The sequence below is a fragment of the Dipodomys ordii genome, unplaced genomic scaffold, assembly GCF_000151885.1.
Source record: "Dipodomys ordii isolate 6190 unplaced genomic scaffold, Dord_2.0 Scaffold66, whole genome shotgun sequence".
In the NCBI taxonomy this organism is placed as follows: Eukaryota; Metazoa; Chordata; class Mammalia; order Rodentia; family Heteromyidae; genus Dipodomys; species Dipodomys ordii.
Window position 1 is genome coordinate 4,033,902 of NW_012267282.1, and position 26,110 is coordinate 4,060,011.

At 52.0% G+C, this 26,110-nt stretch overlaps 1 protein-coding gene across 1 annotated transcript in view; it reads right to left on the reverse strand.

The window, feature by feature from the left end:
• Positions 1–611: 611 nt before the first annotated feature.
• Positions 612–26,110, reverse strand: part of Wdr66 (WD repeat domain 66) — a 42,490-nt gene continuing 16,991 nt past the window's right edge. The window contains exons 12-23 of the mRNA XM_013023073.1: positions 24,580–24,774; positions 23,511–23,761; positions 23,184–23,335; positions 22,245–22,418; positions 21,449–21,633; positions 19,863–19,977; positions 18,781–18,944; positions 16,105–16,195; positions 15,528–15,671; positions 4,088–4,316; positions 2,382–2,483; positions 612–845 (exon numbers count right to left, since the gene is read on the reverse strand). Of these exons, the coding sequence (XP_012878527.1) occupies positions 733–845; positions 2,382–2,483; positions 4,088–4,316; positions 15,528–15,671; positions 16,105–16,195; positions 18,781–18,944; positions 19,863–19,977; positions 21,449–21,633; positions 22,245–22,418; positions 23,184–23,335; positions 23,511–23,761; positions 24,580–24,774 (1,915 nt within the window). The 3' untranslated portion in view covers positions 612–732. The remainder of the gene's footprint in view (positions 846–2,381; positions 2,484–4,087; positions 4,317–15,527; positions 15,672–16,104; positions 16,196–18,780; positions 18,945–19,862; positions 19,978–21,448; positions 21,634–22,244; positions 22,419–23,183; positions 23,336–23,510; positions 23,762–24,579; positions 24,775–26,110) is intronic.

Sequence of the window (26,110 nt, forward strand, 5' to 3'; positions counted from 1 at the left end):
CGCAGCCCCTGTTTTTGCCTACTGCATGTTTTGAAGCCCAGCAGAGTGTGAGGCTTGCAGAGCAGCCGTGCGTGTTCACGAGGGAACGTGAACCGGCCTCCCCTGGGCAGGGCTCCAGGTGCCGCACGGGGCTCTGGCTGCTTCTGCATTCTCTCGGGCAGTGAAGCGTGGCGGGCAACGCTCAGCAGAGCCGCTGCACACCGCTGCTTCAGTGTTTTGCTGAGAAAAAGCCCCAGTCAGTGGCCCTCAGGATCCCAGGGCAGGCAGCCCGGCTCCCAGCCTCATGCCCCGCAGGGCGGCTCTCCACTGGGTCTCTTCAGGGCCCTGTGCCACTCCGGGGACCGGAAAGAGGCCACTAATCACCATTTCCCTGCAGCACCGGCTGAGGCGCCTCTGGGCCGTGCAGAGCCCCTGCAGGCCGGGCCTCATCAGAGGAGGCCGGAGCAGGCCGGGTAGCCAGACACGCTGAGTCCAGCTGCCAGGGCTGGACTTGCCTCCGCCCACTTTTCTATTTCAGAAACATTGGAATGTCCAACTTTGCAAATTCCTTTGCTTAACAGAAAATTTCTTTTAATGTCTAAATGCTGCACGCATTAGCGCAGGGGCTGGGAAATGCAGCTAAGTGCAGCTAAAGCAATGCTTTTAGAAAGCACATATGTATGTGTCCGAGTACATGTGCACGACACACGACACACACACAAGTCCTTGGTGCTTCAAACATCCCTCATGACTTCATTGATCACGTTGTCTCCCATTGTCTGAAATGGTTAGGCCAAGAATATCAGTGGTGAATATTTCTGCCGTGATTTCGTCTGGAAGTTCTTCCTCATAGCAAATTTGTGAACCTAGCCCCCAAAAAGAAAACAAAAACAAATGCTTTCCCAATGATTAGGCTTCTAATTCAGAAGGAGCTAATAACTATACACAAATAAGAGGTGTCTGCTACAGTCTGCCTTTGACTTCTTGAAAACTTCTGGGTAGAAAGAGGTTCAAACCCCTATCTCTGGTGATGAGGCATCTTTAATAAGATCTCCGAAAGCCTCAACCACGTGGTAGCCACGGTTCTACTGTTTTGAGATGTTTAGAAACCCAGTGTAAGCCGGGCGCTGGTGACTCACGCCGTCATCCTAGCTACTCAGGAGGCTGAGATCTGAGGATCTCAGTTCAAAGCCAGCCTGGGCAGGAAAGTCCATGAGACTCTAATCTCCAATAAACTATCAGAAAACAGAAATGGCGCTGTGGCTCAAGTGGTAGAGTGCTAGCCTTGAGCTGAAGAGCTGCGGGACAGCGCCCAGGCCCAGAGTTCAAGCCCCACGACTGACAAAAATAAAATAAAATAAAGTGAGGGAGCAGAGAGACAGGCGAGGAACTTGGGCTCCCGACAGTCAGCCCATCCTCATATGTCAGTGTAGCTGTTCCAGTCTAGGTAGGACTAGAAGCGATACCTGGCTTGGTCACATCCCCACCGAGCTAGAAAAGAAAGTGTAACATCCTTAGGTGACAACAAGGAGGCGAGATGGAAGCCAGGCTTTGCCGGAGCCAGGCCTGGCTCTTATACAGCCACACCCACGCAGATGACCCTGAGAACCGGAAAGGTATCAAGCACTGGCGGCTCATGCCTGTAATCCTAGCTGTTCAGAGGCTGAGATCTGAGGATCGTGGTTCAAAGCCAGTACAAGCATGAAAGTCCATGAGAGTCTTTTTTTTTTTTTTTTGGCTGTGGGGCGCTGTCCCTCAGCTCTTCAGCTCAAGGCTAGCGCTCTACCACTTGAGCCACAGCTTTTTTCTTTTCGCTTATGTGGTGCTGAGGAATTGAACCCAGGGCCCCAGGCATGCAAGGCAAGCGCTCTACCACTGAGCCACCCTCCCAGCCCTCCATGAGATTCTTATCTCCAATGAACCACCCAAAAGCCAGAAGTGGAGCTGTGGCTCAAGTGGTATAGCACCAGCCTTGAGCCAAAAGGCTAAGAGATAGCACCCAGGGCCTGACATCAAGCCCTAGTACAGGCAAAAAAAAAAACAAAACAAAACACAAAACACAAAAAACAACCCCAAATTGTAAAGTTCTAGCAGCTTGAAGTTGGGGTTTGTGCCACCACTGAATCGTTGCCCATTACCCTTGTCTTGTGAACGCATTGTTACCCTGTCCCCTCCGCCATGGCTGATGCCACCGTCAAGGCAGAGAGGCGCAGGTGGTGGAACGGGTGGAGGGTGAAGGACGCGCGCTGCACTAGAACCAAAGGCCTCATCTTGCAGACTTGACCACCCCTCGCTGGCCTGTCATGACTCACCCAGGTAAGATCCCAGCAGACCGAATGGGCTGTATGCTTGGTCCTAAGGACCGTGGCTGGTCACTCATGAGGGGGGTGCATGACCCGTACCTGTAAGGGAGGAGGCTGTAGGCTCCGATTTCCACCCCTCAGGGTTCAGGCCGTACAATGTAGCGAAGCAGTCCGACATCTCCTCCTCGGTCATGTGCTCACCTGGGGACCCCGGGGGAGAATGGTAGCTGCTTAGATTACTGTCAGAATTGAGCAGTATCATTCTAAGATGTGTGTGTGCGTGTGTGTGTGCATGTGTGCGTGTGTGTGCATGCGTGCGTGTGCGCACATGCACATCCTGTACTGGGGCTTGAACTCAGGGCTTTGTGCTGCCTTTTAGCCTTTTTGCTCAGGGCTGACTCTCTACTACTGGAGCCACAACTTCACTTCTTGCTTTTTGCTGGTTGATGGGCCATAAGAGTTTTCTGCTCAGGCTGGTTTTGAACAAGGATTCTCAGATCTCAGTCTTCTGCATAGCTAGGATTACAAGTATGAGCCGCTTCAGTCTCTGGCTTGTTTGGAGGTCTTAAAGAGAATGATTCCCTTACCCTTATCTCCTTTTCTCTTCTTTTCTTTTCTTTGTCGGTCGTGGGGCCTGAAGTCTGGGCCTGGGTGCTGTCCCTCAGCTCTTCAGCTCAAGGCTAGCGCTCTACCACTTGAGCCACAGCGCCACTTCTGGCTTTTTTCTTTTTTCTTATGTGCTGCTGAGGAACCGAACCCAGGGCCTCAGGCATGCAAGGCAAGCGCTCTACCACTGAGCCGCCTTCCCAGCCCCGTACCTCCTTTTCTTTACACACCAAAGCAACATACCTAGAGAGTCCCACGTGACTGCCCCATTATTTCTTTGTATGGTATTAAAGTGTAATCCAGCCAGGAGAATTTGCCTGGGCCCCTAGGGACCTACAGAACACGCCAGTGTGACAGAGATGAACCTGTCCCCTGCAGCTGTGAGGAGAATGATAGGTTAAAAATATTGTTTTACAAGGCTGGGCACCAGTGGCTCACGCCTGTCATCCTAGCTACTCAGGAGGCTGAGATCTGAGGACTGCGGTTCAAAGCCAGCCCAGGCAGGAAAGTCCATGAGACTCTTATCTACAATAAACCACCAGAAAACTGGAAGTGGCGCTATGGCTCAAGTGGTAGAGGGCTCGCCTTGAGCTGAAGAGCTCAGGGGGAGTGCCTAGGCCCAGAGTTCAAGCCCTGTGCCCGACAAAACAAAATTACAAGCCAGCACCAGTGGCTCGTCTGCAATCCTGGCTATTTAGCTGACTGAGAGCTGAAGACCATGATCCAGAGGCAGCCCAGGCAGGAAAGTCCAATAAACTACCAAAAAGCCAGAATGGAGGCATGGCTCAAGTGGTAGAGTGCTACCCTTCAGCAAAAGAAGCTCAGGGTCAGCGCTGAGGCCCTGAGTTCAAGCCCCAGGACCAGCACACACAAAAATAAAAACTTTATAAGCTGACTTTGGAGTAGTTTTCATCACACAGCCATCTTATAGCAGTCCCTGGAGATGGGGAAGGGGCGCTGTGTCCCCATGTCACAAATGAGGACCTGAGACGCGGGCAGTCAGGAGGCCGGGACATGGGTTGTAGTTTTCTGGTTTCTACATTAGGGTTATTCCCACTGCCCTTGCCCTTGGCCAGATACCCAGCTGCTGAGCGTGTCCCTTGTGGCTGAAAGCCTGCCACCACACCTGCCCCTCCCCCGGGCTGCCTGACTCAGGTCTCTCCGGGGTGGTTCCCAGATCTCCTGGCTCAACCGTGTACCTTTGGTAAGGAGCAGCCTCAGGAAATCCTCTCTCCGAATGGCCTTCTCTCCGAGAGAATTGGTGTAGCCAAGCACGTCAAAGCTCTGCTGGATGCTGCTCATGGTGTTCCCAAAAGGCGGCCTGTGATTCAGGTAAACTTTGAAGAAGTCTGGTAAGTTGATTTTGTCAATGAGCTTTCCCGTTTCCACGTATTCACTAAACTTGATCTCGTTGAACATGTCGTCGATCTAGGGAAAAGATTGAGGGAGGAATAAAAAGATCATTCTATACAGAACACAGTTTTCATACCTGTTAAGATTGCCGAGCTTAGGATGTGTCTATGACAGGTCAGATTGTGTCCCCCAGTTAGGATACGGTGGCTCACGCCTATAATCCTAGTTACTCAGGAGTCTGAGATCTGAGGATCCCTTCAAAGCCAGCCCAGGCAGGAATGTCCCTGAGACTCTTATCGCCAATTAACCAATAGAAAACTGGGAGTGGTGCTGTGGCTCAAGTGGTAGAGCGCTGGCCTTGAGCTGAAGAGCTCAGGAACAGTGCCCAGGCCCAGAGTTCAAGCCCCAGGACTGACAAAAATAAAAAGTCTCACGGACTTGCCTGCCCAGGCTGGCTTCATCTGGGAACCTCAGATCTCAGCTTCCTCAGGATGAAAAGCAAGAGCCACCAGCACCTGACTAAATTTCTGTTATTTTAGCATGTACTAGACCCTGGCCGAGACCAGTTAAAGCCTTAGCATCTAAAAGAACAAGAAAACAAACTTTGTTGTTTTATGCCACCCAGTTTGTAGTTCGTTCACTTTCTCTTTCTTTCTTTCTTTTCTTTCTTTCTTTCTGTCTGTCTGTCTTTCTAGAATTCTCTCTTTCTTTCTCTTTCTGTCTTTCTTTCTTTCTTTTTCTCTTGCTTGCTTGCTTGCTTGCTTCCTTTCTTTCCTTTTCTTTTTTTCTTTTTTAAAGACAGGTTGGTGGTCTGTAGCCCAGCTGGCCTGGAATTAGAATGGTTCTGGCTGCCTGCCCCCGCCTCGCAGTACTGGGTTTATAGGTGTGTACCACCATAGCCGGATTACTACAAAATACTCTGTATCTCTGATGGATTATACGTAACACGCACATATATAATTTATAAGGTTTCTGTTTTGTGTAGTAGTACTGAGTTTTTACTCAGTACCTCCTGCTTGCTAGGCAGGTGCTCTATTGCTAAGCTATGCCCTGAGGCCATTTGTATTGTGGTACCAGGCCCTGGGCTTTAACTCAGGGCTCTAAGCTTTTTGGCTCAAGGCTAGCTAGTACTTTACCACTTGAGTCACACCTCTATTTCCAGCTTAATTGGAGATCTCAAGGGCTTTCCCTGGAACCAAGATCTCAGACTTCTGAGTAGCTAAGATTACAGGCTTGAGCCGCCATCACCTGGCCCCTCTGCCCTTTTTCATGTCCATTTGTTTTTCATTTTAGATAGGGCATCAGGCTCTTGCCTGTTCTAGCCCCAGTCTGAGGGTCTCCTGCCTCCATCTCTCAAGTAGCTGGGACCACAAGTGTGAACGACCACATCCATCTTCTTTTTTGAGACAGTGTCTCTATAACTCAGCCCCTTATCTGTGCTTCCTCAGTAGCTAGGATCACAGGTTTGTGCCAATGTCCAACACTGGCACCTAAGTGACAACAGCCAACAGTCATTGAAAAGATTGACAAAATTGACATTTAGCTAGATTCACCAAGAGGTAAAGAGAATCAACTTGCTAAAATCAATCATGAAGAATGTGACATCAGTAGAACTCTGAAAGAAAACTATGAAAAGTTAGATGATTTAGATGAAATGAATCACTTCCTCGAAAGATAAAAATGGCCAAAATCTCCAGAGTTCAAGGCCCAGAACAAACCAAAGAAACAAATGACTAAAACTTAACTCAGGCAGAAACAGAACATTGGAATAAGAAGGGACTGGGAGGGGCTGGGACGGTGGCTCAGTGGTAGAGTACTTGCCTTGCATGCAAGAGGCCCTGGGTTCAATTCCTCAGCACCACATGAGCAGAAAAAGCCAGAAATGGCATTGTGGCTCAAGTGGTAGAGTGCTAACCTTGAGTTGAAGAGCTGAGGGACAGCGCCCAGGCCCAGAGTTCAGGCCCTACGACCACAAAAAAAAAAAAAAAAAGGGACTGGAGATGTGGCTTAATGGTAGAGTGCTTGCCTAGCATGCATGAAGCCCTGGGTTCCATTCCTCAGTACCACATACACAGAAAAATGGTGCTGTGGCTCAAGTGGTAGAGTGTTAGGCTTAAGCAAAAGAAGCTCAGGGACAGTGCCCAGGCCTTGAATTCAAGTCTCAGGGCTGGCAAAAAAAAAAAAAAAAGGACCTGGAATAAGAAGAGATTGAGAGCCAAGAATGTGCATGAAGCTTTTTTTTTTTTTTTTGTCAGTCAAGGGGCTTGAACTCTGGGCCTAGGTGCTGTCTTTCAGCTCTTCAGCTCAAAACTAATGCTCTACCTCTTGAGCCACAGTGCCACTTCTGGTTTTCTGAATGGTTTATTGGAGATAAGAGTCTCGTGGCTTTTCCTGCCCAAGCTGGCTTTGAACCACGATCCTTGATCCTCAATCCACGATCCTCGGATCTCAGCCTTCTGAGTAACTAGGATTACAGGCGTAAGCCACCAGTGAGGCTTGTGAGACTTTTATCTTCAATTAACCACCAGAAAACCAGAAGTGACTCTTATCTCCAATGAACCACCAAAAAACTAGAAGTTGTACTGTGGCTCAAGTGGTAGAACACTAGCCTTGAGCTGAAGAGCTCAGGGACAGTGCCCAGGTCCAGAGTTCAAGCCACATGAGAAAGAAAGAAAGCAAGCAAGCAAGAAAGAAAGAGAGAGAGAGAGAGGGAGGGAGGGAGAGAGAGAGAAAGAAAGAAAAAGAAATTGAATGACCAAGTTGAAAACCCTCTGCAAAGAAAAGCCAAGGACCAGATGGCTTCCCTTGTAGATTCTACCAAGTATTTAAGAAGACCAATTTTCTACAAATTCTCCCCAAAAACCCTGTAAGACCCATATTACCCTAAAACCCCAAACAGACAAAGACACTCTGAGAAAACTAATAGACCAAGATCTCTTATGATTTTGGATGTGAATATCCTCAACAAAATGCAAACAGTCTGAGCTCAGCAACATACAAAGAGCGTTAGCCCCCCCACTGGCCAACATGCGATGTAGCCCAGGAATTCAAGGTTGATTCAACCAGCACACCTTATGATAATAGAACAAGGACAAAAATCAAAGGACAACTAGATAGAGGGGAGGAAAAACATTTGACGAAACTCTAAACAGCCTTTCATCATAAAAACACTCAACGAGTGCGGCCGGAAGCTTCTTCCTCCCTGGAGGATGGGCGTGTGTGAGAACCACAGCTGCCTGTATCTAATGATGAGGACCAGGACATCTCCTCCTGCCACTTCTACTCAACACTGCACTGAAGCTGCTACCCAGGGACGTTCAACCAGTATCCAGATTTAAAAGGAATAAGTAAAACTATCTTTCTTTTTGGTTACTAGCAGGTGACGGGTGTTACCCCACCGCCACCCTTAGAAGGCTGGCCCATGGGGTGCTTTGTTTTTGTGGTAGACCCTTGCTGTGCAACCAAGTGCTCTGCTACTGACCTATGCCCCCTGCTGGTCACCTGATGAGGAACTGCTGTAGAAAACAACTTGGATGTTCACTCAAATTAAAGAGTTTCCACAGGAGCCAGTGATCTCCCTCCTGGTCCATGACTAACAGAAATGAAAATATACTCATACACAAATTAGCAAATTCGGACATGCATATTCATAGTCGAATTATCATAACACTGTGAAGTAGAAGCAACCCCAACGTCTGTCAGCTGACACATGAGACTCGAAGGTAGTGCATTTGTGCAGGGGATGTTATTCTCCTATCAAAAAAGAATGAGCCACTGCAGTATGCTACCGCGGGGATTGGCCTAGAGAATATACCTGGTAATAGATTATGCCACGGGGAAAGAGCCAGTCACACAAAAACACCACATGACTTCATGGACAGGAATTATCCAGACAGACAAATCCATCCACAGTGACAGAATGGAAAGCAGTGGTGGCCATGTCTGGCAAGGAGGGCTGGAAGGAAGCAGGGGTGGTGATAGTGCATTACAGGCTTTCTTTTGTGGATGATAAAATGTGTCTGGGCGCTAGGGGCTCACGCCTGTCATCTTAGCTACTCAGGAGACTGAGATCTGAGGATCGTGGATTAAAGCCAGGCAGGAAAGTCCGTGAGAATCTTGTCTCTACTTAACTACTCAGAAAAAGCTGGAAGTGGGGCTGTGGCTCAAGTGGTAGAGGGCTAGCCTTGAGCACAGAGGGGCTCAGGGACAGTACCCAGGCCTGGAGTTCAAACCCCAGGACCTGCCCCCACCCCACCCCACCCCCCAAAAAGAAAAGAAAAGATGAAAGTGGATGGTGCTAGTGGTAGTGGCACAATTCTGTTAATATACTAAAATCTACTCAGTCAGACAGCCTGGCGGGGGGGCTGTGCACATGCTAGTCGCGGGTGTGTGTATGTGTGTGTGTGTGCGCGCGCGCGTGCACATGTTAGTCCCGGGGCTTGAACTCAGGGTCTGAGCACTGTCCCTTAGCTTTTTCACTCAAGGCTAGCATTCTACCACTTGAGCCACAGCTCCACTTCGGACTTAATTGGAGGTAAGTCTCACAGATTTTCCTACTTGGGTTGGCTTCCAACTGCAACCCTCAGATCTCAGCCTCCTGAGCAGCTGGGATTACAGGCGTGAGCCACTGGTACTTGGCAAGTGCATGGGCCCTGTTTCTCAGTGGCTCTGTGATCCTCTCTCTTCCCTGAGAACTCGGGGGACCCGTAGGGGGCCCCACCTTGTGGCATCCCTCTGGTTCTCAGCAGGGAAGAGGCCCCTGTGTCTCCCACCCTGGCCACCTCCTGCCCGATCGCCTGGAGGCCACAACCTAGGGAGCCGCAGTCAATGCTACTGACCTGCTCGCTTTAAAATGGCAGATTTTATATTATGTGAAGTTCATCTCCAGCACTGCATAAAAATACAAAATAAATACGATGCAAACTATAATTAAAATAAACCCTGGCGCCGGCTGTGGTTTTCAGCAGCGCAATGGCAGCTGCCACCGGGACGCGGCAGCTCTGAGCTCACATCTGCCGCCTCTAGCAGCTCTAGCTGCTGTCTTCAATCTCTGTTTTCTTGGCTGCTGAGTTCAGAGCCTGGCTTTAAAGAGGCTCAGAGGACGAGGAGGAGCGAGGGAAGGAGAGGGAGGGAGGGAAAGGGGGGGCAGAGGGAAGGGGAGAGGGATTTCTCTTGTTCTTAGGTTCCTGTCCCTCTGCTTCTAGTGGCCCCTGAGCAGTTGGGTGAAGTCAAGGCAGGAAGCTCATCGGCGGCTGTGGTTTGCTTTGTATGTTTGCGTTTGTACACGGAGTGGCCTGCTCTGTGTGGGGCCAGGCCTGGCTTAGGATCCCTTTACCTCTACCCTGTCTTGGACCCACATTGGCCTTTGGGTTTGTGATCTCTGATGGCAGTTGCAGGAAGGCATGGAGGGCTTTAGGATTACATTTTTGTTGTTGGTTGTGAGGGCTGAACTCTGGGTCTGGGCGCTGTCCCTCAGCTCTTGGCTAACCAGCGCTCTACCATTTGAGCCACAGCGCCACTTCCAGCTTTTTCTGCTTATATGGTGCTGAGGAATCGAACCCAGGGCCTCATGCATGCAAGGCAAGCACTCTATCACTGAGCCACCTTCCCAGCCCAGGATTATGTTTTTAAATTCAGTTTTATAACCTCCCTATTAAATGGAGAGGAAGGGCTGGGAAGGTGGCTCAGTGGTAGAGCGCTTGCCTTGCATGCATGAGGCCCTGAGTTCCATTCCTCAGCACCACATAAGCAAAAAGAAAAAAGCCGGGAGTGGCGCTGTGGCTCAAGTGGTAGAGCGCTAGCCTTGAGCTGAATTGCTGAGGGACAGCGCCCAGGCCCAGAGTTCAGACCCCACGACCGGACCCAAAAAAACAAAAAAAAAAACAATGGAGAGGAACATGATACTTTTTTTGCCAGTCCTAGGACTTGAACTCAGGGCCTGCACTCTGTCTCTGAGCTTCTTTTGCTTAAGGCTAGCACTCTTCCACTTGAGCCACACCACCACTTCTGGCTTTTTCTGTGTATGTGGTGCTGAGGAATCAAACCCAGGGCTTCATGCACTTGCTAGACAAGCACTCTGCCACTATGCCACATTCCTAGCCCCAACACCATACATTTGAAGGTGGGGCTGGGAAGGTGGCTCAGTGGTATAGTGCTTGCCTTGCATGCATGAGGCCCTGGGTTCAATTCCTCACCATCACATAAGCAGAAAAAGCCAGAAGTGGCACTGTGGCTCAAGTGCTAGAGCATTAGCCTTGAGCTGAAGAGCTGAGGGACAGCGCCCAAGCCCAGAGTTCAAACCCCACAGCTGACAAAGAAAAAAAATTATATACACACACACACACCTAGACATATTCCACCCTTTAGTAATCACAACACCAGTAAAGATGAACATATGCTTGTAATTTAAAAACATTTCAACAGTGAAGATTTAAAGAAAAACTAGAGCCAGGGGCTAGTGACCTGTGTCTGTCATCCTACTTACTCATAAGGTTGAGATCTGAGGATCCTGGTTGGAATCCAGCTCAAGCAGGAAAGTTAACCACCAGGAAACCAGAAATGGTGCTGTGGCTCAAGTGGTAGAGCACTAGCCTTGAGCACAGAGAGGCTCAGGGACAACAGCTCCCAGGCCCAGAGTTCAAGCTCTAGAGTGGCAAAAAATAATAAAGAAGGAAAGAAAAAGAAAAACTAGGAGCCCTGGGCAGGGGGTGGAGCTCAGTGGTAGAACACTTGCTGAGCATGCGCAAGGCCCTGGGTCCGTCCCTAGTGCCACACATATGCATGCACACACATGCGTGCGCACACACAACACATGCTCACACATGCACACACACACATCTCAGAACTCCATCCACACCCCAGAACAGTAACCAAGATCGACGTCTCCATTTTCAGGATTTTTTCCCCCTTCTTGGTGTCAAAGCCACATGCAGGAGATATGTCAGGTTGCTTCAAACCCCAGCTCTGCCCTGGGTCACGGGTGACTGCGCAAGTTCCCTCCTTGCTCTGATCCTCACTTTCTCCCCTGTACAGCACAGACAAGGCACATGCCTGGGGGTGCAGCCTGCCCTCCCCAGAGCACCCCGAGGAAGCAGCTGCTCCCCCCCCCCCCACTGCGGCTGACCCAGGGTTTAGGTATTTAATGCGTTAAGCGAGAAAGACAGAGCGGGTTTTGCGCTGCTCTGGTCTTTGTGCAGGAAGCACACTGCAGGCTGGGTGAGGCCGGCCAGGTCTCTCCCCTAGAACAGGGGCCATTCCTCTCACCCCCTCCTGACGCTCCTTTCTTCAAGCTCATTTTCCCGCCCCCTGGGTATTTACCAGAGTAGAAATTGGGCCCCTGGTCCCTGGCTGGAATTCCCCTCCCACCCCGCTTAGGCTTCCAGGCCAGCTGGGACGTGGGTCCAGCCAAGGATCAGGCTGTGGGAGGGACGGTGCTTATCTCTCTGGGTTTTGTTCTGAATACAAAAAACAGTATAACACTACTGCTTGTATTTAGGACAACTGAACAGAATGGAAATGCCAGCCTGAACCCCACTACCCACGCCACTTGGGCCACACCTCTACTTCTGGCTTTTCGCTGGTTAACTTTGCTGCCTGGGCTAGCTTAGAACCTTGATCCTCAGATCTCAGCCTCCTGAATAGCTAGGATGACAGGCATGAGTGCTGGATCCTGGTACAATACGCTGTTAAAGTAGATGTTAGACACAAAGCTACACACACAGAAAGTCAAGCGATTGTCAATTTCTGCTCTAAACACTACTAGACAGCTAGTTCCAGCTCCTGGATCATTACTCCATTTCCTATTTCCCTCATTGTCCGTGCAGTCAAATATGGCCAGGGACTTCATTCATTCATTCATTCATTCACTCAACCTATGCTGGCCGAGTGTGTGTACACAGGCATGAGCTGGGCAAGCACATCTCTGCCAGGATGAGCCTCAAGCGCTCCCCACTCTGCGCAACTGATGTGCAGCTGCTACAAAAAATAAAGCACATTGTGCCAGAGAAACAGAAAGCAGGGTGCGGCGACCAGGGAACAAAAGCTCCACACAGTTATAAAAGGTAGAAGATGAAACTTTCTTGATATCAGTTATAGACACTGCACACTCCGTTCTGGCATCTTCTGTAACATTGTATACATTGTTAACTGTTCATTTATAAAAAGGGAACATTGGCAGTCAAAACTGGTAGTGCACACCTGTAATCCCAGCATGGCAGAGACCAAGGCAGGAAGATCATGAGTTTGAGGCCAGCCTGGGCTGCAAAGACTCAGTCTCAAAGAAAAACAATCACAAATAAAATAGTTTGGGCGCTGGTGGCTCACGCCTGTCATCCTAGCTACTCAGGAGGCTGAGATCTGAGGATCACAGTTCAAAGCCAGCCCAGGCAGGAAAGTCCATGAGACTCTTATCTTGTTTTTTTTTTTTGCTGGACGTGGGGCCTGACTCTGGGCCTGGGCGCTGTCCCTCAGCTCTTCAGCTCAAGGCTAGCACTCTACCACTTGAGCCATAGCACCTACTTCCAGCTTTTTCTGTGTATGTGGTGCTGAGGAATCGAACCCAGGGCCTCACGCATGCAAGGCAAGCACTCTACCCCTGAGCCACGTTCCCAGCCCCCCAGCCCAAGACTCTTATCTTGTATTAACCACCAGAAAACTGGAACTTGAAGAGGAGCTATGGCCTCAAGTGGCAGAGTGCTCGCCTTGAGCAAAAGAGCTCAGAGCCAGCGCCCAGGCCACAACTCAAGCCTGTGACCAAACAATAAACGTAAGCCAGGAGCTGGTGGCTGGTATGTATAATCCCAGCTACTCAGGTTCAAAGCCAGCTAGGGCAGACAAATTCAAAGACTCTCATCTCCAATTAACTAGCAAAAAGCCAGAACTGGAGGTGTGGTTTGAGAGGTAGTGTGCCAATATTAAGTGAAAAACCTAAACAAAAGCAAAAGGTCCTGAAGTCCTGTCACAACACACACACACACACACACACACACTGGAAGAAAGAAAAGAAAGAAAAACAAGTAATGGTTTGTTAGAGCTGTCTGCTCAGCCATGTTGGCTCTGCCAAAGAAGGGAAGGTTCTACAATTCTTTGGGGAGGGTTGTAGTATAATTTTACTTCAATTTACCACACTGGCTAGCTGTAAATCCCACAGGGAGTTTTAATGACTTAAGGAGAGTAGAGGCTCTCTGCGGGAGGGCGGGGCCTGGGTTAAACCCCTTACTACTGGCCAAGCTCTCCAGGCAACTTCTCCTGGAAGGGCCGCAGCTGCCTCTTCACAGGAAACGCTCCTGTACCACAGCCAAGCCCCAGTGCGAAGTTTCAAAACCCTGAAAAGATTATTTTTTAATCCCTATTAACCTGACATGAAAACAAAAGACCAGAAACAGAGGCCTGCATAGCTTCAGATAGAAATCAACCTACACTGATGAAGTCTGCACACTGATGCGGCCACATCTGTTTCACAGAACAAGTCTAAGGAGAAAGAGAGAACAAGAGGAAAGAAAGAAAGAAGGAAGGAACAGAGGGAGTGAAGGAGAGAGGGGCGGAAGGAGGGAGGGTGGGGTGTGCTGGGATGGATCAAGGGCCCCATATATACCAGAGCTACCACTGAGGTATTCCCCATCCCATATGCATGCCTGTGTACGTGCATGTGTGCATGCACGCATGCGTGTGTGTGTGTGTGTGTGTGTGTATGTGTGTGTGAATGTGTGAGTGAGTGATTTGAGTAGCGTTAAACCCTTAGAGACCCTTGCTAGACCACCACCAAGCCCCAGTTTTGGGGCAGCGTGGGTAGCAGGTATCAACATTACAATAACTATTTTATTTTTGGCTGTGTGGCTGTTTTTTCTTTCCTTTTACATAGTATCGTTAGGGGCTGGGAATGTGGCTTAGTGGTGGAGTGCTTGCAGCCCATGCTGAAGCCCTGGGTTCCATTCCTTAGTACCACATACCCGGAAAAAGCCCTGAGTTCAAGACCCAGGACTGGTAAAAAAAAAAAAAAAAAGAATTATCTTTAGTCTGGTGCTGTTGGCTCACACCTAATATACTAGCTATTCAGGAGGCTCAGATCAAAGTTCAAAGCCAGCCCAGGCAGGAAAGTATGTAAGACTCTTATCTCCAATTAATCACCAGAAAACTGGAAGTGGCGCTGTGGCTCAAAGTGGTAGAGTGCTTGCCTTGAGCAAAGGGGACAGTGCTCAGGGACAGCTCCGAGGCCCGAGTGAGTTAAAACCCTATGACTGACTGATCTTTTTTTTTTTTTTTGCCAGTGTCGGGTTTAAACTCATGTCCTGAGCGCTGTCCCTGAGCCTCTTTTTGCTCAAAGCTAGCACTCTACCACTTGAGCCACAGCGTCTCTTCAGACTTTTTCTGGTTATGTGGTACTGAGGAATCGAACCTAGGGTTTCTTGCTTGCAAGGTAAGTACTCTACCACCAAGCCACCTTCCTAGCCCAACTTTTTTTTTTTTGTTTAAGTAGCTGCACAAAGGAGTTTCCAGTTGTATGGGTTTGTTTGTTTGTTTGCTTGCTTGTGTATTTTGGTACTAGAGCTTGAATTCAGGACCTGGATATTGTCCCTTAGATTTTTCAATCAAGGATGGCACTCTACCACTTGATTCACACCTCCACTTTTGACTTTCTGCTCATTAGTTGAAAATAAGAGTTTTTCAGATTTGTCAACCCTGGGGCTGGTTCTGAATGGAAATCCTCAGGCTCCTGGGTAGCTAGAATTACAGGTGTGAGTCACCAGCACCGGGCAAAACAGGCTGTATTTTTGGAAATACAGCAAAAGGGCTTTAAAGCTCACAATCTCTGACCCAGCCATTCTCCTTGGATTATGCCCGAGAAAAATTATCAGGAAGTCACCAAGACTTCTCGGTGGAAAGCCAGGCTGGACAGGGAAGTCCATGAGACTCTTATCTCCAGTTAACTACCTAAAAGCCAGACATGAAGCTGTAGCTCAAGTGACAGGGCACTCACCTTGAGCACAAAAGCTCAGTGGCCAGGGCCCTGAGTTCAAGCCCCAGGATTAGCAAAAGGAAGCAAAAAAGAATAGAATTCCTGCCCTCAGCCAGCTCTTCCGCCCCGCGGGCCGCAGCGGCTCACCTGGCCCACCGAGGAGCCACTTCCACACTCGGTGCTCACCCAGCACCACCCTTCTCCAAGGATCATGTCTTGGAACAGGGGCCTTGGCTTCGGTCCGTCACGTCCCCAGGAACACGCCTGCCTGTCCACACCCTTCTGGCCGCTGCGTCCCCCGAGGCCGTGCACGCAGGCGCGGGGGTGCTCACCTCCTCCTCAGATGGGTAGAAGCCGATGGCGCGCATGACGAAGGGCAGCTCGGACAGGTTGATGTGCTCCGAGGGCCTCCTGCTCTCCATCGTGTCGATGCCCTGGCTGCGGAGCTGCGAGTAGTAGAAGTAGTCCTCCAGCTCCTGGGTGCCGTGACAGGGAAACCAGCGCTCAGGGGGCCTCCTGCGGCCGCCATGAAGGCTTCAAGGGTGTTTTCTCTCTTGTGTTGTTGTTGTCGGTGGTGGGGCTTGAACTCTGGGCCTGGGCGCGGTCCCTGAGCTCTTCAGCTCAAGACCAGCACTCTACCACTTGAGCCACAGCACCGGTTTTCTGGTGGTTCACTGAAGGTAAGAGTCTCAGGGACTTTCCTGCCTGAGCTGGCCTTGAACCGAGATCCTCCGATCTCAGCCTCCTGAGTAGCTAGGATGACAGGTGTGAGCCACCAGTGCCTGGCTTCAGGGGTGTTTTCTAGAAAATCTATTTTAGCACTGTGGGGTGAAGGGGAAAGACCGTGGCGGAGGGCAGTGCGGGGCAGTTGTGGGCGGCTCTGCACACCCGGGGAGGGGAGAACGTTACCCTGTAGAATTTTCCTTCCCTGCCTCCGGACACCAGGCCGTAGAAGGGGGTCAGGTCTTTGCCCCCGAGGGAGACGGCGGCATCCAGGGCACTGGAACAGAACAGACGGCGCCATGAGGAAGCGCTCAGGCCTCCAGCGCTACCGGGCGCTCGGCAATCGGCCTGCCATCTTTGGGGGGGCTGAGCCTCGCTCCCTGGGGAGACGGGCAAGCCCCCCCTCACAGCAGCAGAGCTGTAACCTTAGCCGAGAGCAGGGCTGGACCGCCGGCACTAATTGCTTCCATAAAAACTCGGGAGACCACAGGGACCCATGCCAAGCGGATAAAAATAATCCTCTGCTCTCTAACACCGGGGCAGAGTCTCTAAAAATAGGCCACTTAAATGGTAAGGAAACCTACTTTTGCAGGAGGCTCGTGCAGGAGGCTAGAAATCGGAAGGCATTATAATAATCCACCCGTGGGCCTCTGCTAACCAGGCAGTCAGCCCTTCGCCAGGGTTGTAACAGCTCCTTTGCGGAGAACCACAGTGTGGAAAGGGTTAAATGCCCACATGGTAAAGTTGGAAGTGACTGAACCGCCCGGCCTCCATTTCCTCATCTGTAAAATGGGAAGAATGGCGCAGGGCTTGTAGCAAGAGTGACAGAAGTCAGCGCATGCGCTGGCTCTGACAAGGCCTTTGGCTTCCACCTGGGACTGATGTTTGTGAGGTGTAGGACTGGCTCGGAAGGGCCCCCCTTCCCCACCCCTCACTCCACAGCCCAGCCAACAAAGACCCTCAGACCTGGGACGGTTGTGAGGACGGAGCTAGGCCCACTGTGAAATGCCCCTACATTTCTTTTTTTTTTTTTTGGTCGGTCGTGGGGCTTGAACTCTGCGCCTGGGCGCTGTCCCTCAGCTCTTCAGCTCAAGACGAGCTCTCTACCACTTGAGCTACAGTGCCACTTCCGGTTTTCTGGTGGTTTATTGGAGATAGGAGTCTCACGTTCTCTCCTGCCCGGGCTGGCTTTGAACCGCGATCCTCAGATCTCAGCCTCCTGAGTAGCTAGGATTACAGGCGTGAGCCACCAGCGCCTGGCTGCCCCTCCATTTCTTTTACAAAGACTTAGCTACACACTCAGCATGGTAGTAGACACCTGTAGTCCTGGCTACTTGGCAGGCAGAGGTAGGAGGATTTTCAGTTTGACCAAGCAAAGGTAACGCTTACGCCCTGAGTTTAAACCCCAGGACTGGCACAAAAGCAAAACGAAGACAAGGACAGACAAACAAAGCACAAGGCTGCCCAGCTAGCAGGGAAGGGAGGGAGGAGCGGGAGGAGGCCCCCCCCCCACAGCCACACACCAGGTCAGCAGAGCCGGGGCCTGGCCAGGACTGAGGAGCCGCTAGGCCCTGCCTCTCCCTTGGCCCTGCCTCCCTCGGCCCTGCCTCTCCCTCCGCTCCGCCTTCAGTAAACCCGCCAGGGAATCTTATTTACTTGTTTACGGTTTTTCTATTTCTTCTCCACTTGTAAAGCACTCCACATATTAAGTCACCAGAAGCAGCAATAAAGGGCTAATTAGTTTATAATGATTCTTTGTCCTCGTAACAGATTAGATTGAAATTCTCAGAAGCCTGCACTCTGGCCACACACTGGAGAGCTACTGGAAAGCAGAGCCCGTTAATAAACAAACAAACAAACAAAACCCTAACAATTCCAGCTCCTGGATGACTGAGGACAAAGACACACCTTCTGCGGGGAGGGGGGGGGCAGAGGGCAGCTCACCCCTTCCCTGACCTCTCCCCCCACCCATCCCACGACCTGCTCCCTTGGGCAAAGACAGAGACGTGGGTCACTGCAGCAGTCTGGAAACGCCTGAACTCCGACAGGTTTTACGGCTATTTTCACTGCAATTCAAGGTAAGAGAAGTCCAGAAAGGCACGCGAAGCTGCCGGCAGAGCGCAGGCCTCACTGGGACCCGTGCACACATTTGCCCCTGGAAGGAGTCCCAGGCGCTTCTGGCTTCTCCACGGGTCTCGCTGCAGGAGAGGCTCATGGGACACAGGGGGGCGGGGGCTGGGGAGTGTGGCCAGGAATGGGAACTGACCAGGCAGGGTGGCTCCTGCCCATAATCCCCATAATCTCAGGAAGGCTGAGACCGGAGGATCTTAATTTGAGGCTGCCTGGGCAGATACATTGGAGACTCTAGCTCCAATTAACCAGCAAAGAGAGTCAGAAGTCGGGCTGGGAGTGTGGCTCAGTGGTAGAGTGCTCGCCTAGCATGCGGGAAGCCCTGGGTTCCATTCCTTAGCACCACATACACAGAAAAAGCCACAAGTGGCGCTGTGGCTCAAGTGGTAGAGTGCTCGCCTTGAGCCAAAGAAGCTCAGGGACAGTGCCCAGGCCCTGAGTTCAAGCCCCAGGACTGGCACCAAAAGATAAATAAGAAGGGCTCTCCAGGGCTGGGCAGGTGGCTCAGTGGTAGAGCGCTTGCCTTGCATGCCTGAGGCCCTGGGTTCGATTCCTCAGCACCACATAAGCAGAAAAAGCCGGAAGTGGCGCCGTGGCTCAAGTGGTAGAGCGCTCGCCTTGAGCTGAAGAGCTGAGGGACAGCGCCCAGACCCAGAGTTCAGGCCCCACGACTGGACCAAAAAAAAAGAAGGGCTCTCCACTGGACGCCTTCCGCGTGGGGCCTCTACGCACCTCAAGCTGATCTTCCACTGTGTGACGGAGCGGTCTTGCCCGCCCGCTGTGAACGCGTAGCGGCCGTCATGGGAGAGAGCCAGGCCGGCCACGCCACTCGGGTGGCAGATGATGGCACAGGTCTTGTGTGGGTTGCCGTCAATTGGTAAGATCTGGAGTCCAACCTAGACCGGTGGAGAATCACACTCAGCAAGCTGGGTCTCAGATCGGAGCTGGACCGAGAATCTAGAATGGTGTCAGAGCAGGAGGGAGGAGGCACGCAGCCCGGCCCAAAGCAACACAGCACAGCGCGGCACGGCACGGTGCACGGCAAGGCGTGGCGCAGAGCAGTGCGGCAGGGACGGAGAACGCGGCCTCTCTTTACTGCTGGCACTGGAGTTTCAACTCAGGGCTTGGACACTGCCCCTGAGCTTTTTTGCTTAGGACCGGTGTTCTATTAAGTCCACTTTGCTTGTTAACTGGAAATAAGATTCTCAGGGACTTTACTGCCCAAGCTGGCTTGAACCTCAATCCTCAGATCTCAGCCTCCTGAGCCATGGGTACACATCCACTATGACTTATGCTTTTCTTCTGATTCATTAAATTTACAACTAAGCTGGGTGTTGGTGGCTCATGTCTGTAATCCTACCCAGGAGGCTGAGATCTGAGGATCATGGCTCAAAGCCAGGCTGGGCAGAAAAGTCCCCATGAGACTCATCTCCAATTAACTGCTCGAAAACCAGAAGTGGAGCTGTGGCTCAAAGAGCACTAGCCTTGACAAAAGAGCTCAGGGACAGTGCCCAGGCCCTGAGTTGAAGCCCCACAACCGACAAAATAATAAATAAATAAATTTACAACTAAGTGTAATGAATTTGCATATCCATGAAAATTAGATGTTTGCATATAAATATGGAAGGAAGAAGAAAACCCTCTGCAGGCAACGTCTTCTTGAGGGTACAGAACACAGGCTACCTGTGGTCTCCCAAATGCACTTTTCAGCACCCCCAGGCCTGGATGGAGGAAGGGGTCTGTGGCTTGGGGCCAGGCCCTGTGCTTTGGTTCTCCTAGACTTGCGCTGCCCGAGGCGGGACACGGGGTGCTACCTTGTCTTTGTTGATGAACACCAAGTACCGCTTCAGGAGGGCCAGCGTGTCTTTCACTGGGAGCACCTGCGTGTACTCGATGGGGGACCCGTACGCCGGCCCCAGCAGCGTCTTCCTGAGTGCCACAGAGAAACGGAGTTTGCATTTCACACATCTGAGTATGTTTTCAGAGTGTTCTCTTCCTTCCTTCCTCCCGTCCCACTCTCCCTTCCTTTTTTTATTTTTTTGGTTGGTCGTAGCACTTGAACTCTGGGCCTGGGCACTGTCCCTCAGCTCTTCAGCTCAAGACGAGCTCTCTACCACTTGAGCCACAGCATCACTTCTGGTTTTCTGGTGGTTCATTGGAGATAAGAGTCTCACAGACTTTCCTGCCCGGGCTGGCTTTGAACCCTGATCCTCAGATCTCAGCCTCCTGAGTAGCTAGGATGACAGGCGTGAGCCCGGCCTTCCTTCTTTTTTTTAGAGGCAGGGTCTCCCTACGTGGAGACCCAGGCTGGCCTTAACTAACTTCTTTTCTTTTCCTTCCTTCCCTTCCTTCCTTCCTTCCTTCTTCCTTTTTTTTCTTTGTTTCTTCCTTTTTTTGCCAGTCCTGGGGCTTGAACTCAGGGCCTGGGCACTGTCCCTGAGCTTCTTTGGCTCAAGGCTAGCACTCTACCACTTGAGCCACAGCACCACTTCCAGCTTTTTCTGTGTACGTGGTGCTGAGGAATGGATCCCAGGGCTCCATGAATGCTAGGCAAGCACTCTACCATTAAGCCACATTTTCAGCCCTAGCCTTCACTTTCAATCCTCCTGCCTCAGCCTTCCAAGCACTAGGATTACCACATGTGTGGCCACCACCAAACAGCAGATGCTCCGTGAGGCGCTCTCCTGCGGTCACCTTGTGGCTATCTTTCAGTCTGGAAGGGACAGGACTGACCCCGCCTCCGGCGTGAGAGGCGGCGCCAAGCCTTTAGCACTGTGGCTGGGTGTGGCCAAAAGTTCTGAGGGGGGTGCGGCGGGCTGCCTCCGTCTGGGCCGGTTGTACAATGGAGCCCTTCTGCGCCCCTCCTGCCGCCCCTCCACCAGGCTGGCCTTCCTGGCACGCCTTCGCCCTTGCCGGGCCTCTCTGTGCAGGCTTGTGTCCCGGCTCACTTGCTCACCTCCTCCAGATCTCTGTTCCGGCCTTCCCTGTCCGGGCCTCCCCTTCTACTCTTTGAAGGCAGAGCCCCTCCACCGGGTTCCACAAATCCCATCACCCACACTCAGTCCTAGCCACTCGGTGGCCTCGGGGGCGCCCCCGATGGCAGAACACGCCCTCTTAGGCGCCCAGAGCAGCGCCTGACCTGCCCAGGGAGGCACTGAACGAACGGACAATGTCTTTGGAGCACAGAGGAGGGAAACCCATCCCTCGGCGGGCGTGTGGTGAAAGTCCCGCCTTGCCAGAGCCCGAGTCTGCGCAGTAGGCCCTGAGCGCTGGCACACTCTGGGGAAGAATGGCCCAGGTTACCAGTGCCTCCATTTCCCCCAATGAGAATCATAGCCAAGCTGTGCCAGGCCCCGGGTGCAGACTGCCCCCCGCTCCTGGAGGGCACTCCGGGGCGCACCTGCACATCTTGGTGGTGGCGTTGAAGAGCTTCACTTTGTAGCCGCTGTTGCACATGAGCAGGAAGAGCTCCTTGGTGAGGGGCGGGTACCACACCATGCAGGTGGGGTAGGTGCCCTGGTCCGTGCGGTGGATGTCCAGCACTTCCAGGTGGTCTTTGAAGCTTCTGCTGAGATTGTACTCGATCTGCACAGAGGACCAGACAGACACACGAGGCTGTGTGTACATGTGTGTGCTTGTGTGCGTGTGTGTGCGTGTGCACGCATGTGTGTGCCAGTGCTGGGGCTTGAACTCGGGCCTGGGCGCTGTCTCTGAGCTTTTGTGCTCAAAGCTAATGCTTTACCACTTGAGCCACACCACCACTTCCAGTTTTCTGGTGATTCCTTGGAGGTAAGAGTCTCACAGGGACTTCTGAGCCAGGCTGGCTTTGAACTGTGATCCTCAGATCTCAGCCTCCTGAGTAACTAGGATTAAAGGGGTGAGCCACTGCTGTGCCCGGCAAGTGTCCTCTCTTACCGTTAGTTTTACTGGGCACCTTACCATTATCTCAGGGACTCCTCAAGAGCAGGGGCTAGAGCCAGGTGGCTGAGTCTCCAGGCTGTGGGGGACCCTGCTCTCCCCAGCACCTCCTCCAGGACACGAGCCCGGGCACCATCACAGCCCTGTTAGGGCAGGCCGCCCAGCGAACTCACGCCGCGGGCCAGGGATGTGTGGCGCTGTGACCTGCGTGGGCGGAGCCCAGAGTGCAGGGGGGGTGGGGGGGCATGGGGGGGGAGGGCCAGAGCCCAGGGGCTCACCAAGAAGCGGTCTCTGCCGAGGCTCAGCAGCCGGGGCTCGTTGCTGTCTAGGTGAACCCCGAACAGGAGGCTCTGGATGCTCTTGCGATGTGAGCGGAGCCGCGCCAGGTACTGCCACACTCTCTGTCCATTCTGGACGATCATCACGAACACAGCCACCGTGAAACTGACGTCCTAAACATGAGCGACAGCACAAGTAAGCTGGGCACCGGCGGCGCGCCTGTCGTCCCAGCGGCTCAGGAGGCTGAGATCTGAGGATCAGCTTAAAGCCAATCAGAGCAGAAAAAGTGGAAACTCATCTCCAGTTAACCACCAAAAAGTGTGGCTCAAGTGAGAAGAGCACCAGCCTTGAGCACAAAAGGAAAGGGACAGAGCCTCGGCCCTGAGGTCAAGCCCCAGAACCGGCACACACACAAAAAGAGAGTCGAAGTTTTCTGTCTTGTCTAATGAATCCACGAATGAATCCTCGTGGGTGGGAGGTGCGGCTCTAGGGCTAGAGCTCCTAGCCCGAGTTCAAATCCCAGTACTAAAACAAAATAAATGAAAGACTTTTGCTCTTTGGAGCGATAAGCATTTGGGGTTTGGCTCAAGTGGGAAGAGCGCCCGCTTGGCCAGCTGGGACAGTAATCCAGACGCCAGTACCACACACGCAGAAAACCATCATTGTTCAGGTTGTTTGCTTTCTGCTTTTTTGCATGTCTAGACTGTGATCCCCCTATCTTAGGCCGCCCATCATTGTCTTAACCAGGACGACAGCCGGATGACAGGGGAGGGCAAACTCTACCCTCATCTTTCTGTTGAGATGGGGAGACTCACGGTGCCTCTGCCTGGGCCGCCCTCCAACCAAGATCCTCACAACCTCAGCCTCCAACATAGCCCCAGGGCCCCTCCGCCCGCACCCCTCCTGCTTCCCACCGCCGTCTCTGGCCGGGCACTCACCGCCGTGGCCATGTAGCGGGAGTTGTGGGAGAAGCTGACGTGCGTCACGCTGCTGTGCGAGTAGTGGAAGGGCTCCTCGGTCTCGTTCTTTAGAGACATTGCGTCGAGGATGTAAACCGTCCCCTCGGTGAAGCCAGCTCCAAGCAGGGCGCCTACAGGACAAGCACCAGAGGCCTTCACTCCTTCAAGAAACAGTCTGCCCTGCTGTGGGGGCAGAGCACACAGCCACAGGCACGCTGGGGACGGAATGAAAGGCAGACACGCGGCCCAGAGGCCCAGGGTGTGGCGGGGACCCGAGAGCGAGGGCACAGCCCTGTGGGGAAATACCTTCCGGGTTGTAGGTCAGACTCTGGACGCCCAGCCCCTTCTCAAAGACCCTGCTGAAGAGGTACTTCTTCTTCTCGTAGTTCCACATCTTGATCATGCCACACGTGCTCCCGATGGCGAGCAGGGGCTGGTACGGGTGGCAGGCGATGGCACAAATGGCCTCCTTGGGCTCTACGAAGAGTTTCTCCAGTTTGGTGCCCTCCACCGTTAGGTGGTACACGGAGGCGTCACACGTGGCAATGATGAAATTCCTGTTTGCCAAAGAGAGGGTGAAGCGTGCGTCTGTGGGGAACGGGGCTCGCCAGCCATCCCGCGGCTAATCGCACACGGAACGCCCCTGTGGGCTATAATTGCCTGACATGATTAACCCAACATCTCCAAAAATACACCACCAACACCCAGCATCCTCCATTTGTGAGTGAAACAAGTCCACTTTCCACATGTAAATTGAGTCATTAAGTATGCAGATGGACAGTCAGTTGAACAATTAGCTAATCTGCACATGCAAATGTTCATTTGTGTATGCAAATATGGAGTTGGGTGCACACATACAGATGCGCCTGTAAAGACTTCAAGGGTAATTAAGCAGACGCACAGATAATTCGGTCCTGAAATGTTATGGCTATTAATTATCCAATGCTTTTAACCTCAGTGGCTGGGACAGGCTTGGTTCAGGACTGGCCAGCACCAACTCTCTCAAGATACTTTTGTTTTTTTTTTGGTTTTGGTTTTGTCGGTCATGGGGCTTGAACTCTGGGCCTGGGCGCTGTCCCTCAGCTCTTCAGCTCAAGGCGAGCGCTCTACCACTTGAGCCACAGCGCCACTTCCGGTTTTCTAGTGGTTCATTGGAGATAAGAGTCTCATGGACTTTCCTGCCCAGGCTGGCTTTGAACCGGGATCCTCAGATCTCAGCCTCCCGAGGCTTAGAAGGCCGTGATTGCAGGCCTGGGCTTCACGCCTGGGGCAGGAAGGACAGCCACTGTGTGCAGGCTGAAAGATGGCATCTGTGATCTTCCATGGTCTTCTCCAGTCACAAGATGCCTAATGATGGGACTCATCCACAGCTCACCTGACAACAAATATGTCGCCTCTCAGGGTGCAGTCGGAGGGGAGGTTGGACGTGTCGGTAGGGGGTTTGGGTGGCGTCTTGGCGAAGGACAGAGACCTGATGGAGCTCAGCTTTAAGTTGCTATACCAGTTGATGATGGACAGCGAGTCATCATAGAACTTGATGCTCCCCTTGATGTCGCCGGTGACGATGTAGCTGGAGGAGTGGCATGCGCGTTAGATGGAGGGAAACCCGAGCGTGGAGCACCTGCTCGCGCCAGGCCCTGGGCACAGGGATTCCCTGTCACCCGCCCCATGACACTGGCTTTCCTGTTGCCCTGTGTCATGTCCAGGAAACCAACGTACAGAGAAGTTGGGAAACTTGCTCTCAAACACTAAAGTTGGGCTGGGAGGTGGCTCAGGGGTAGAGTGCTTGCCTCACATGCATGAGGCCCTGGGTTCGATTCCTCAGCACCACATAAGCAGAAAAAGCCAGAAGTGGCGCTGTGGCTCAAGTGGTAGAGCTCTAGCCTTGAGCTGAAGAGCTGAGGGACAGCGCCCAGGCCCAGAGTTCAAGTCCCATGACTGACCAAAATAAAAGTATATCCCAGTGATCATCAGCAATCTTCCAGGGCTGGAAGGCGGGAGTGCACAGGGCATTCAGGAGAGTCTAATGCTCCTCGCTCCCCAAGGTCAGCTGTCACCAAGGTGGTGGTGGACAGTGATTTACATTCTCCGCCATAAGACCACAGACAGAGGACAGAGTCCATCAAGCAACCTCTGAAAGCACACGGGCTGGCCATGGGCCTTCAGCTGCTTGGGAGGAAGGCGCTCCTGTTAGAGACACTGTAAAACCGCATCCAGCTACCATAGCCCGGGCAGTGGGGTGTGACAAAATGGCTGCTATTTCCAGTCATCTGATCCACCCCAATGGGCTTGTTGCTGCTTTTTTTTTTTTTTTTTAATAAAGACTCTGACACAATTCTAATCAGAGATGGGGGAGGAGCAGGGGAATTTTCTCATAGATTATGCAGAGTGATTAAATGAGCTTTCTGATGATCAAGCAAGGCAGGTGGACAGAATAATTGGCCAGCGCCTCTTTTACTGCCCTCTTCTGGACAGAAGTGGCAAAGCAGGTTAAGTGGTTTTTTTTTTTAGTTCTTGTTTTTGTTTTTGCTTTTATTGGGCAAAGGGCTTGAACTGAGAGCCTGGGTGCTGTTCCTGAGGTCTTCAGCTCAAACTAGCTTTCTACCACTTTGAGCCACAGCTCCATTTCCAGTTCTCTGGTGGTTCATTGGAGATAAGAGTCTCATAGCCTTTCCTGCCTGGGCTGGCTTTGAACCATAATCCTCAGATCTCATCTCCTTGAGTAGCTAGGATTACAGGTAGTGTTCTCAAGGGCCCTGTCCCTCCCAAGGCCTCCACGTACTGGCTGGGTTTGATTAAACATGGAGAGGGGGAATCCAGGCCTGGTCTTTACAGAGCCCTAAGTCCAACCTCAGGACCAACAAAGGAATGAAAAAGACAAATGAAAGCTAGCAGGCCTATTGAAA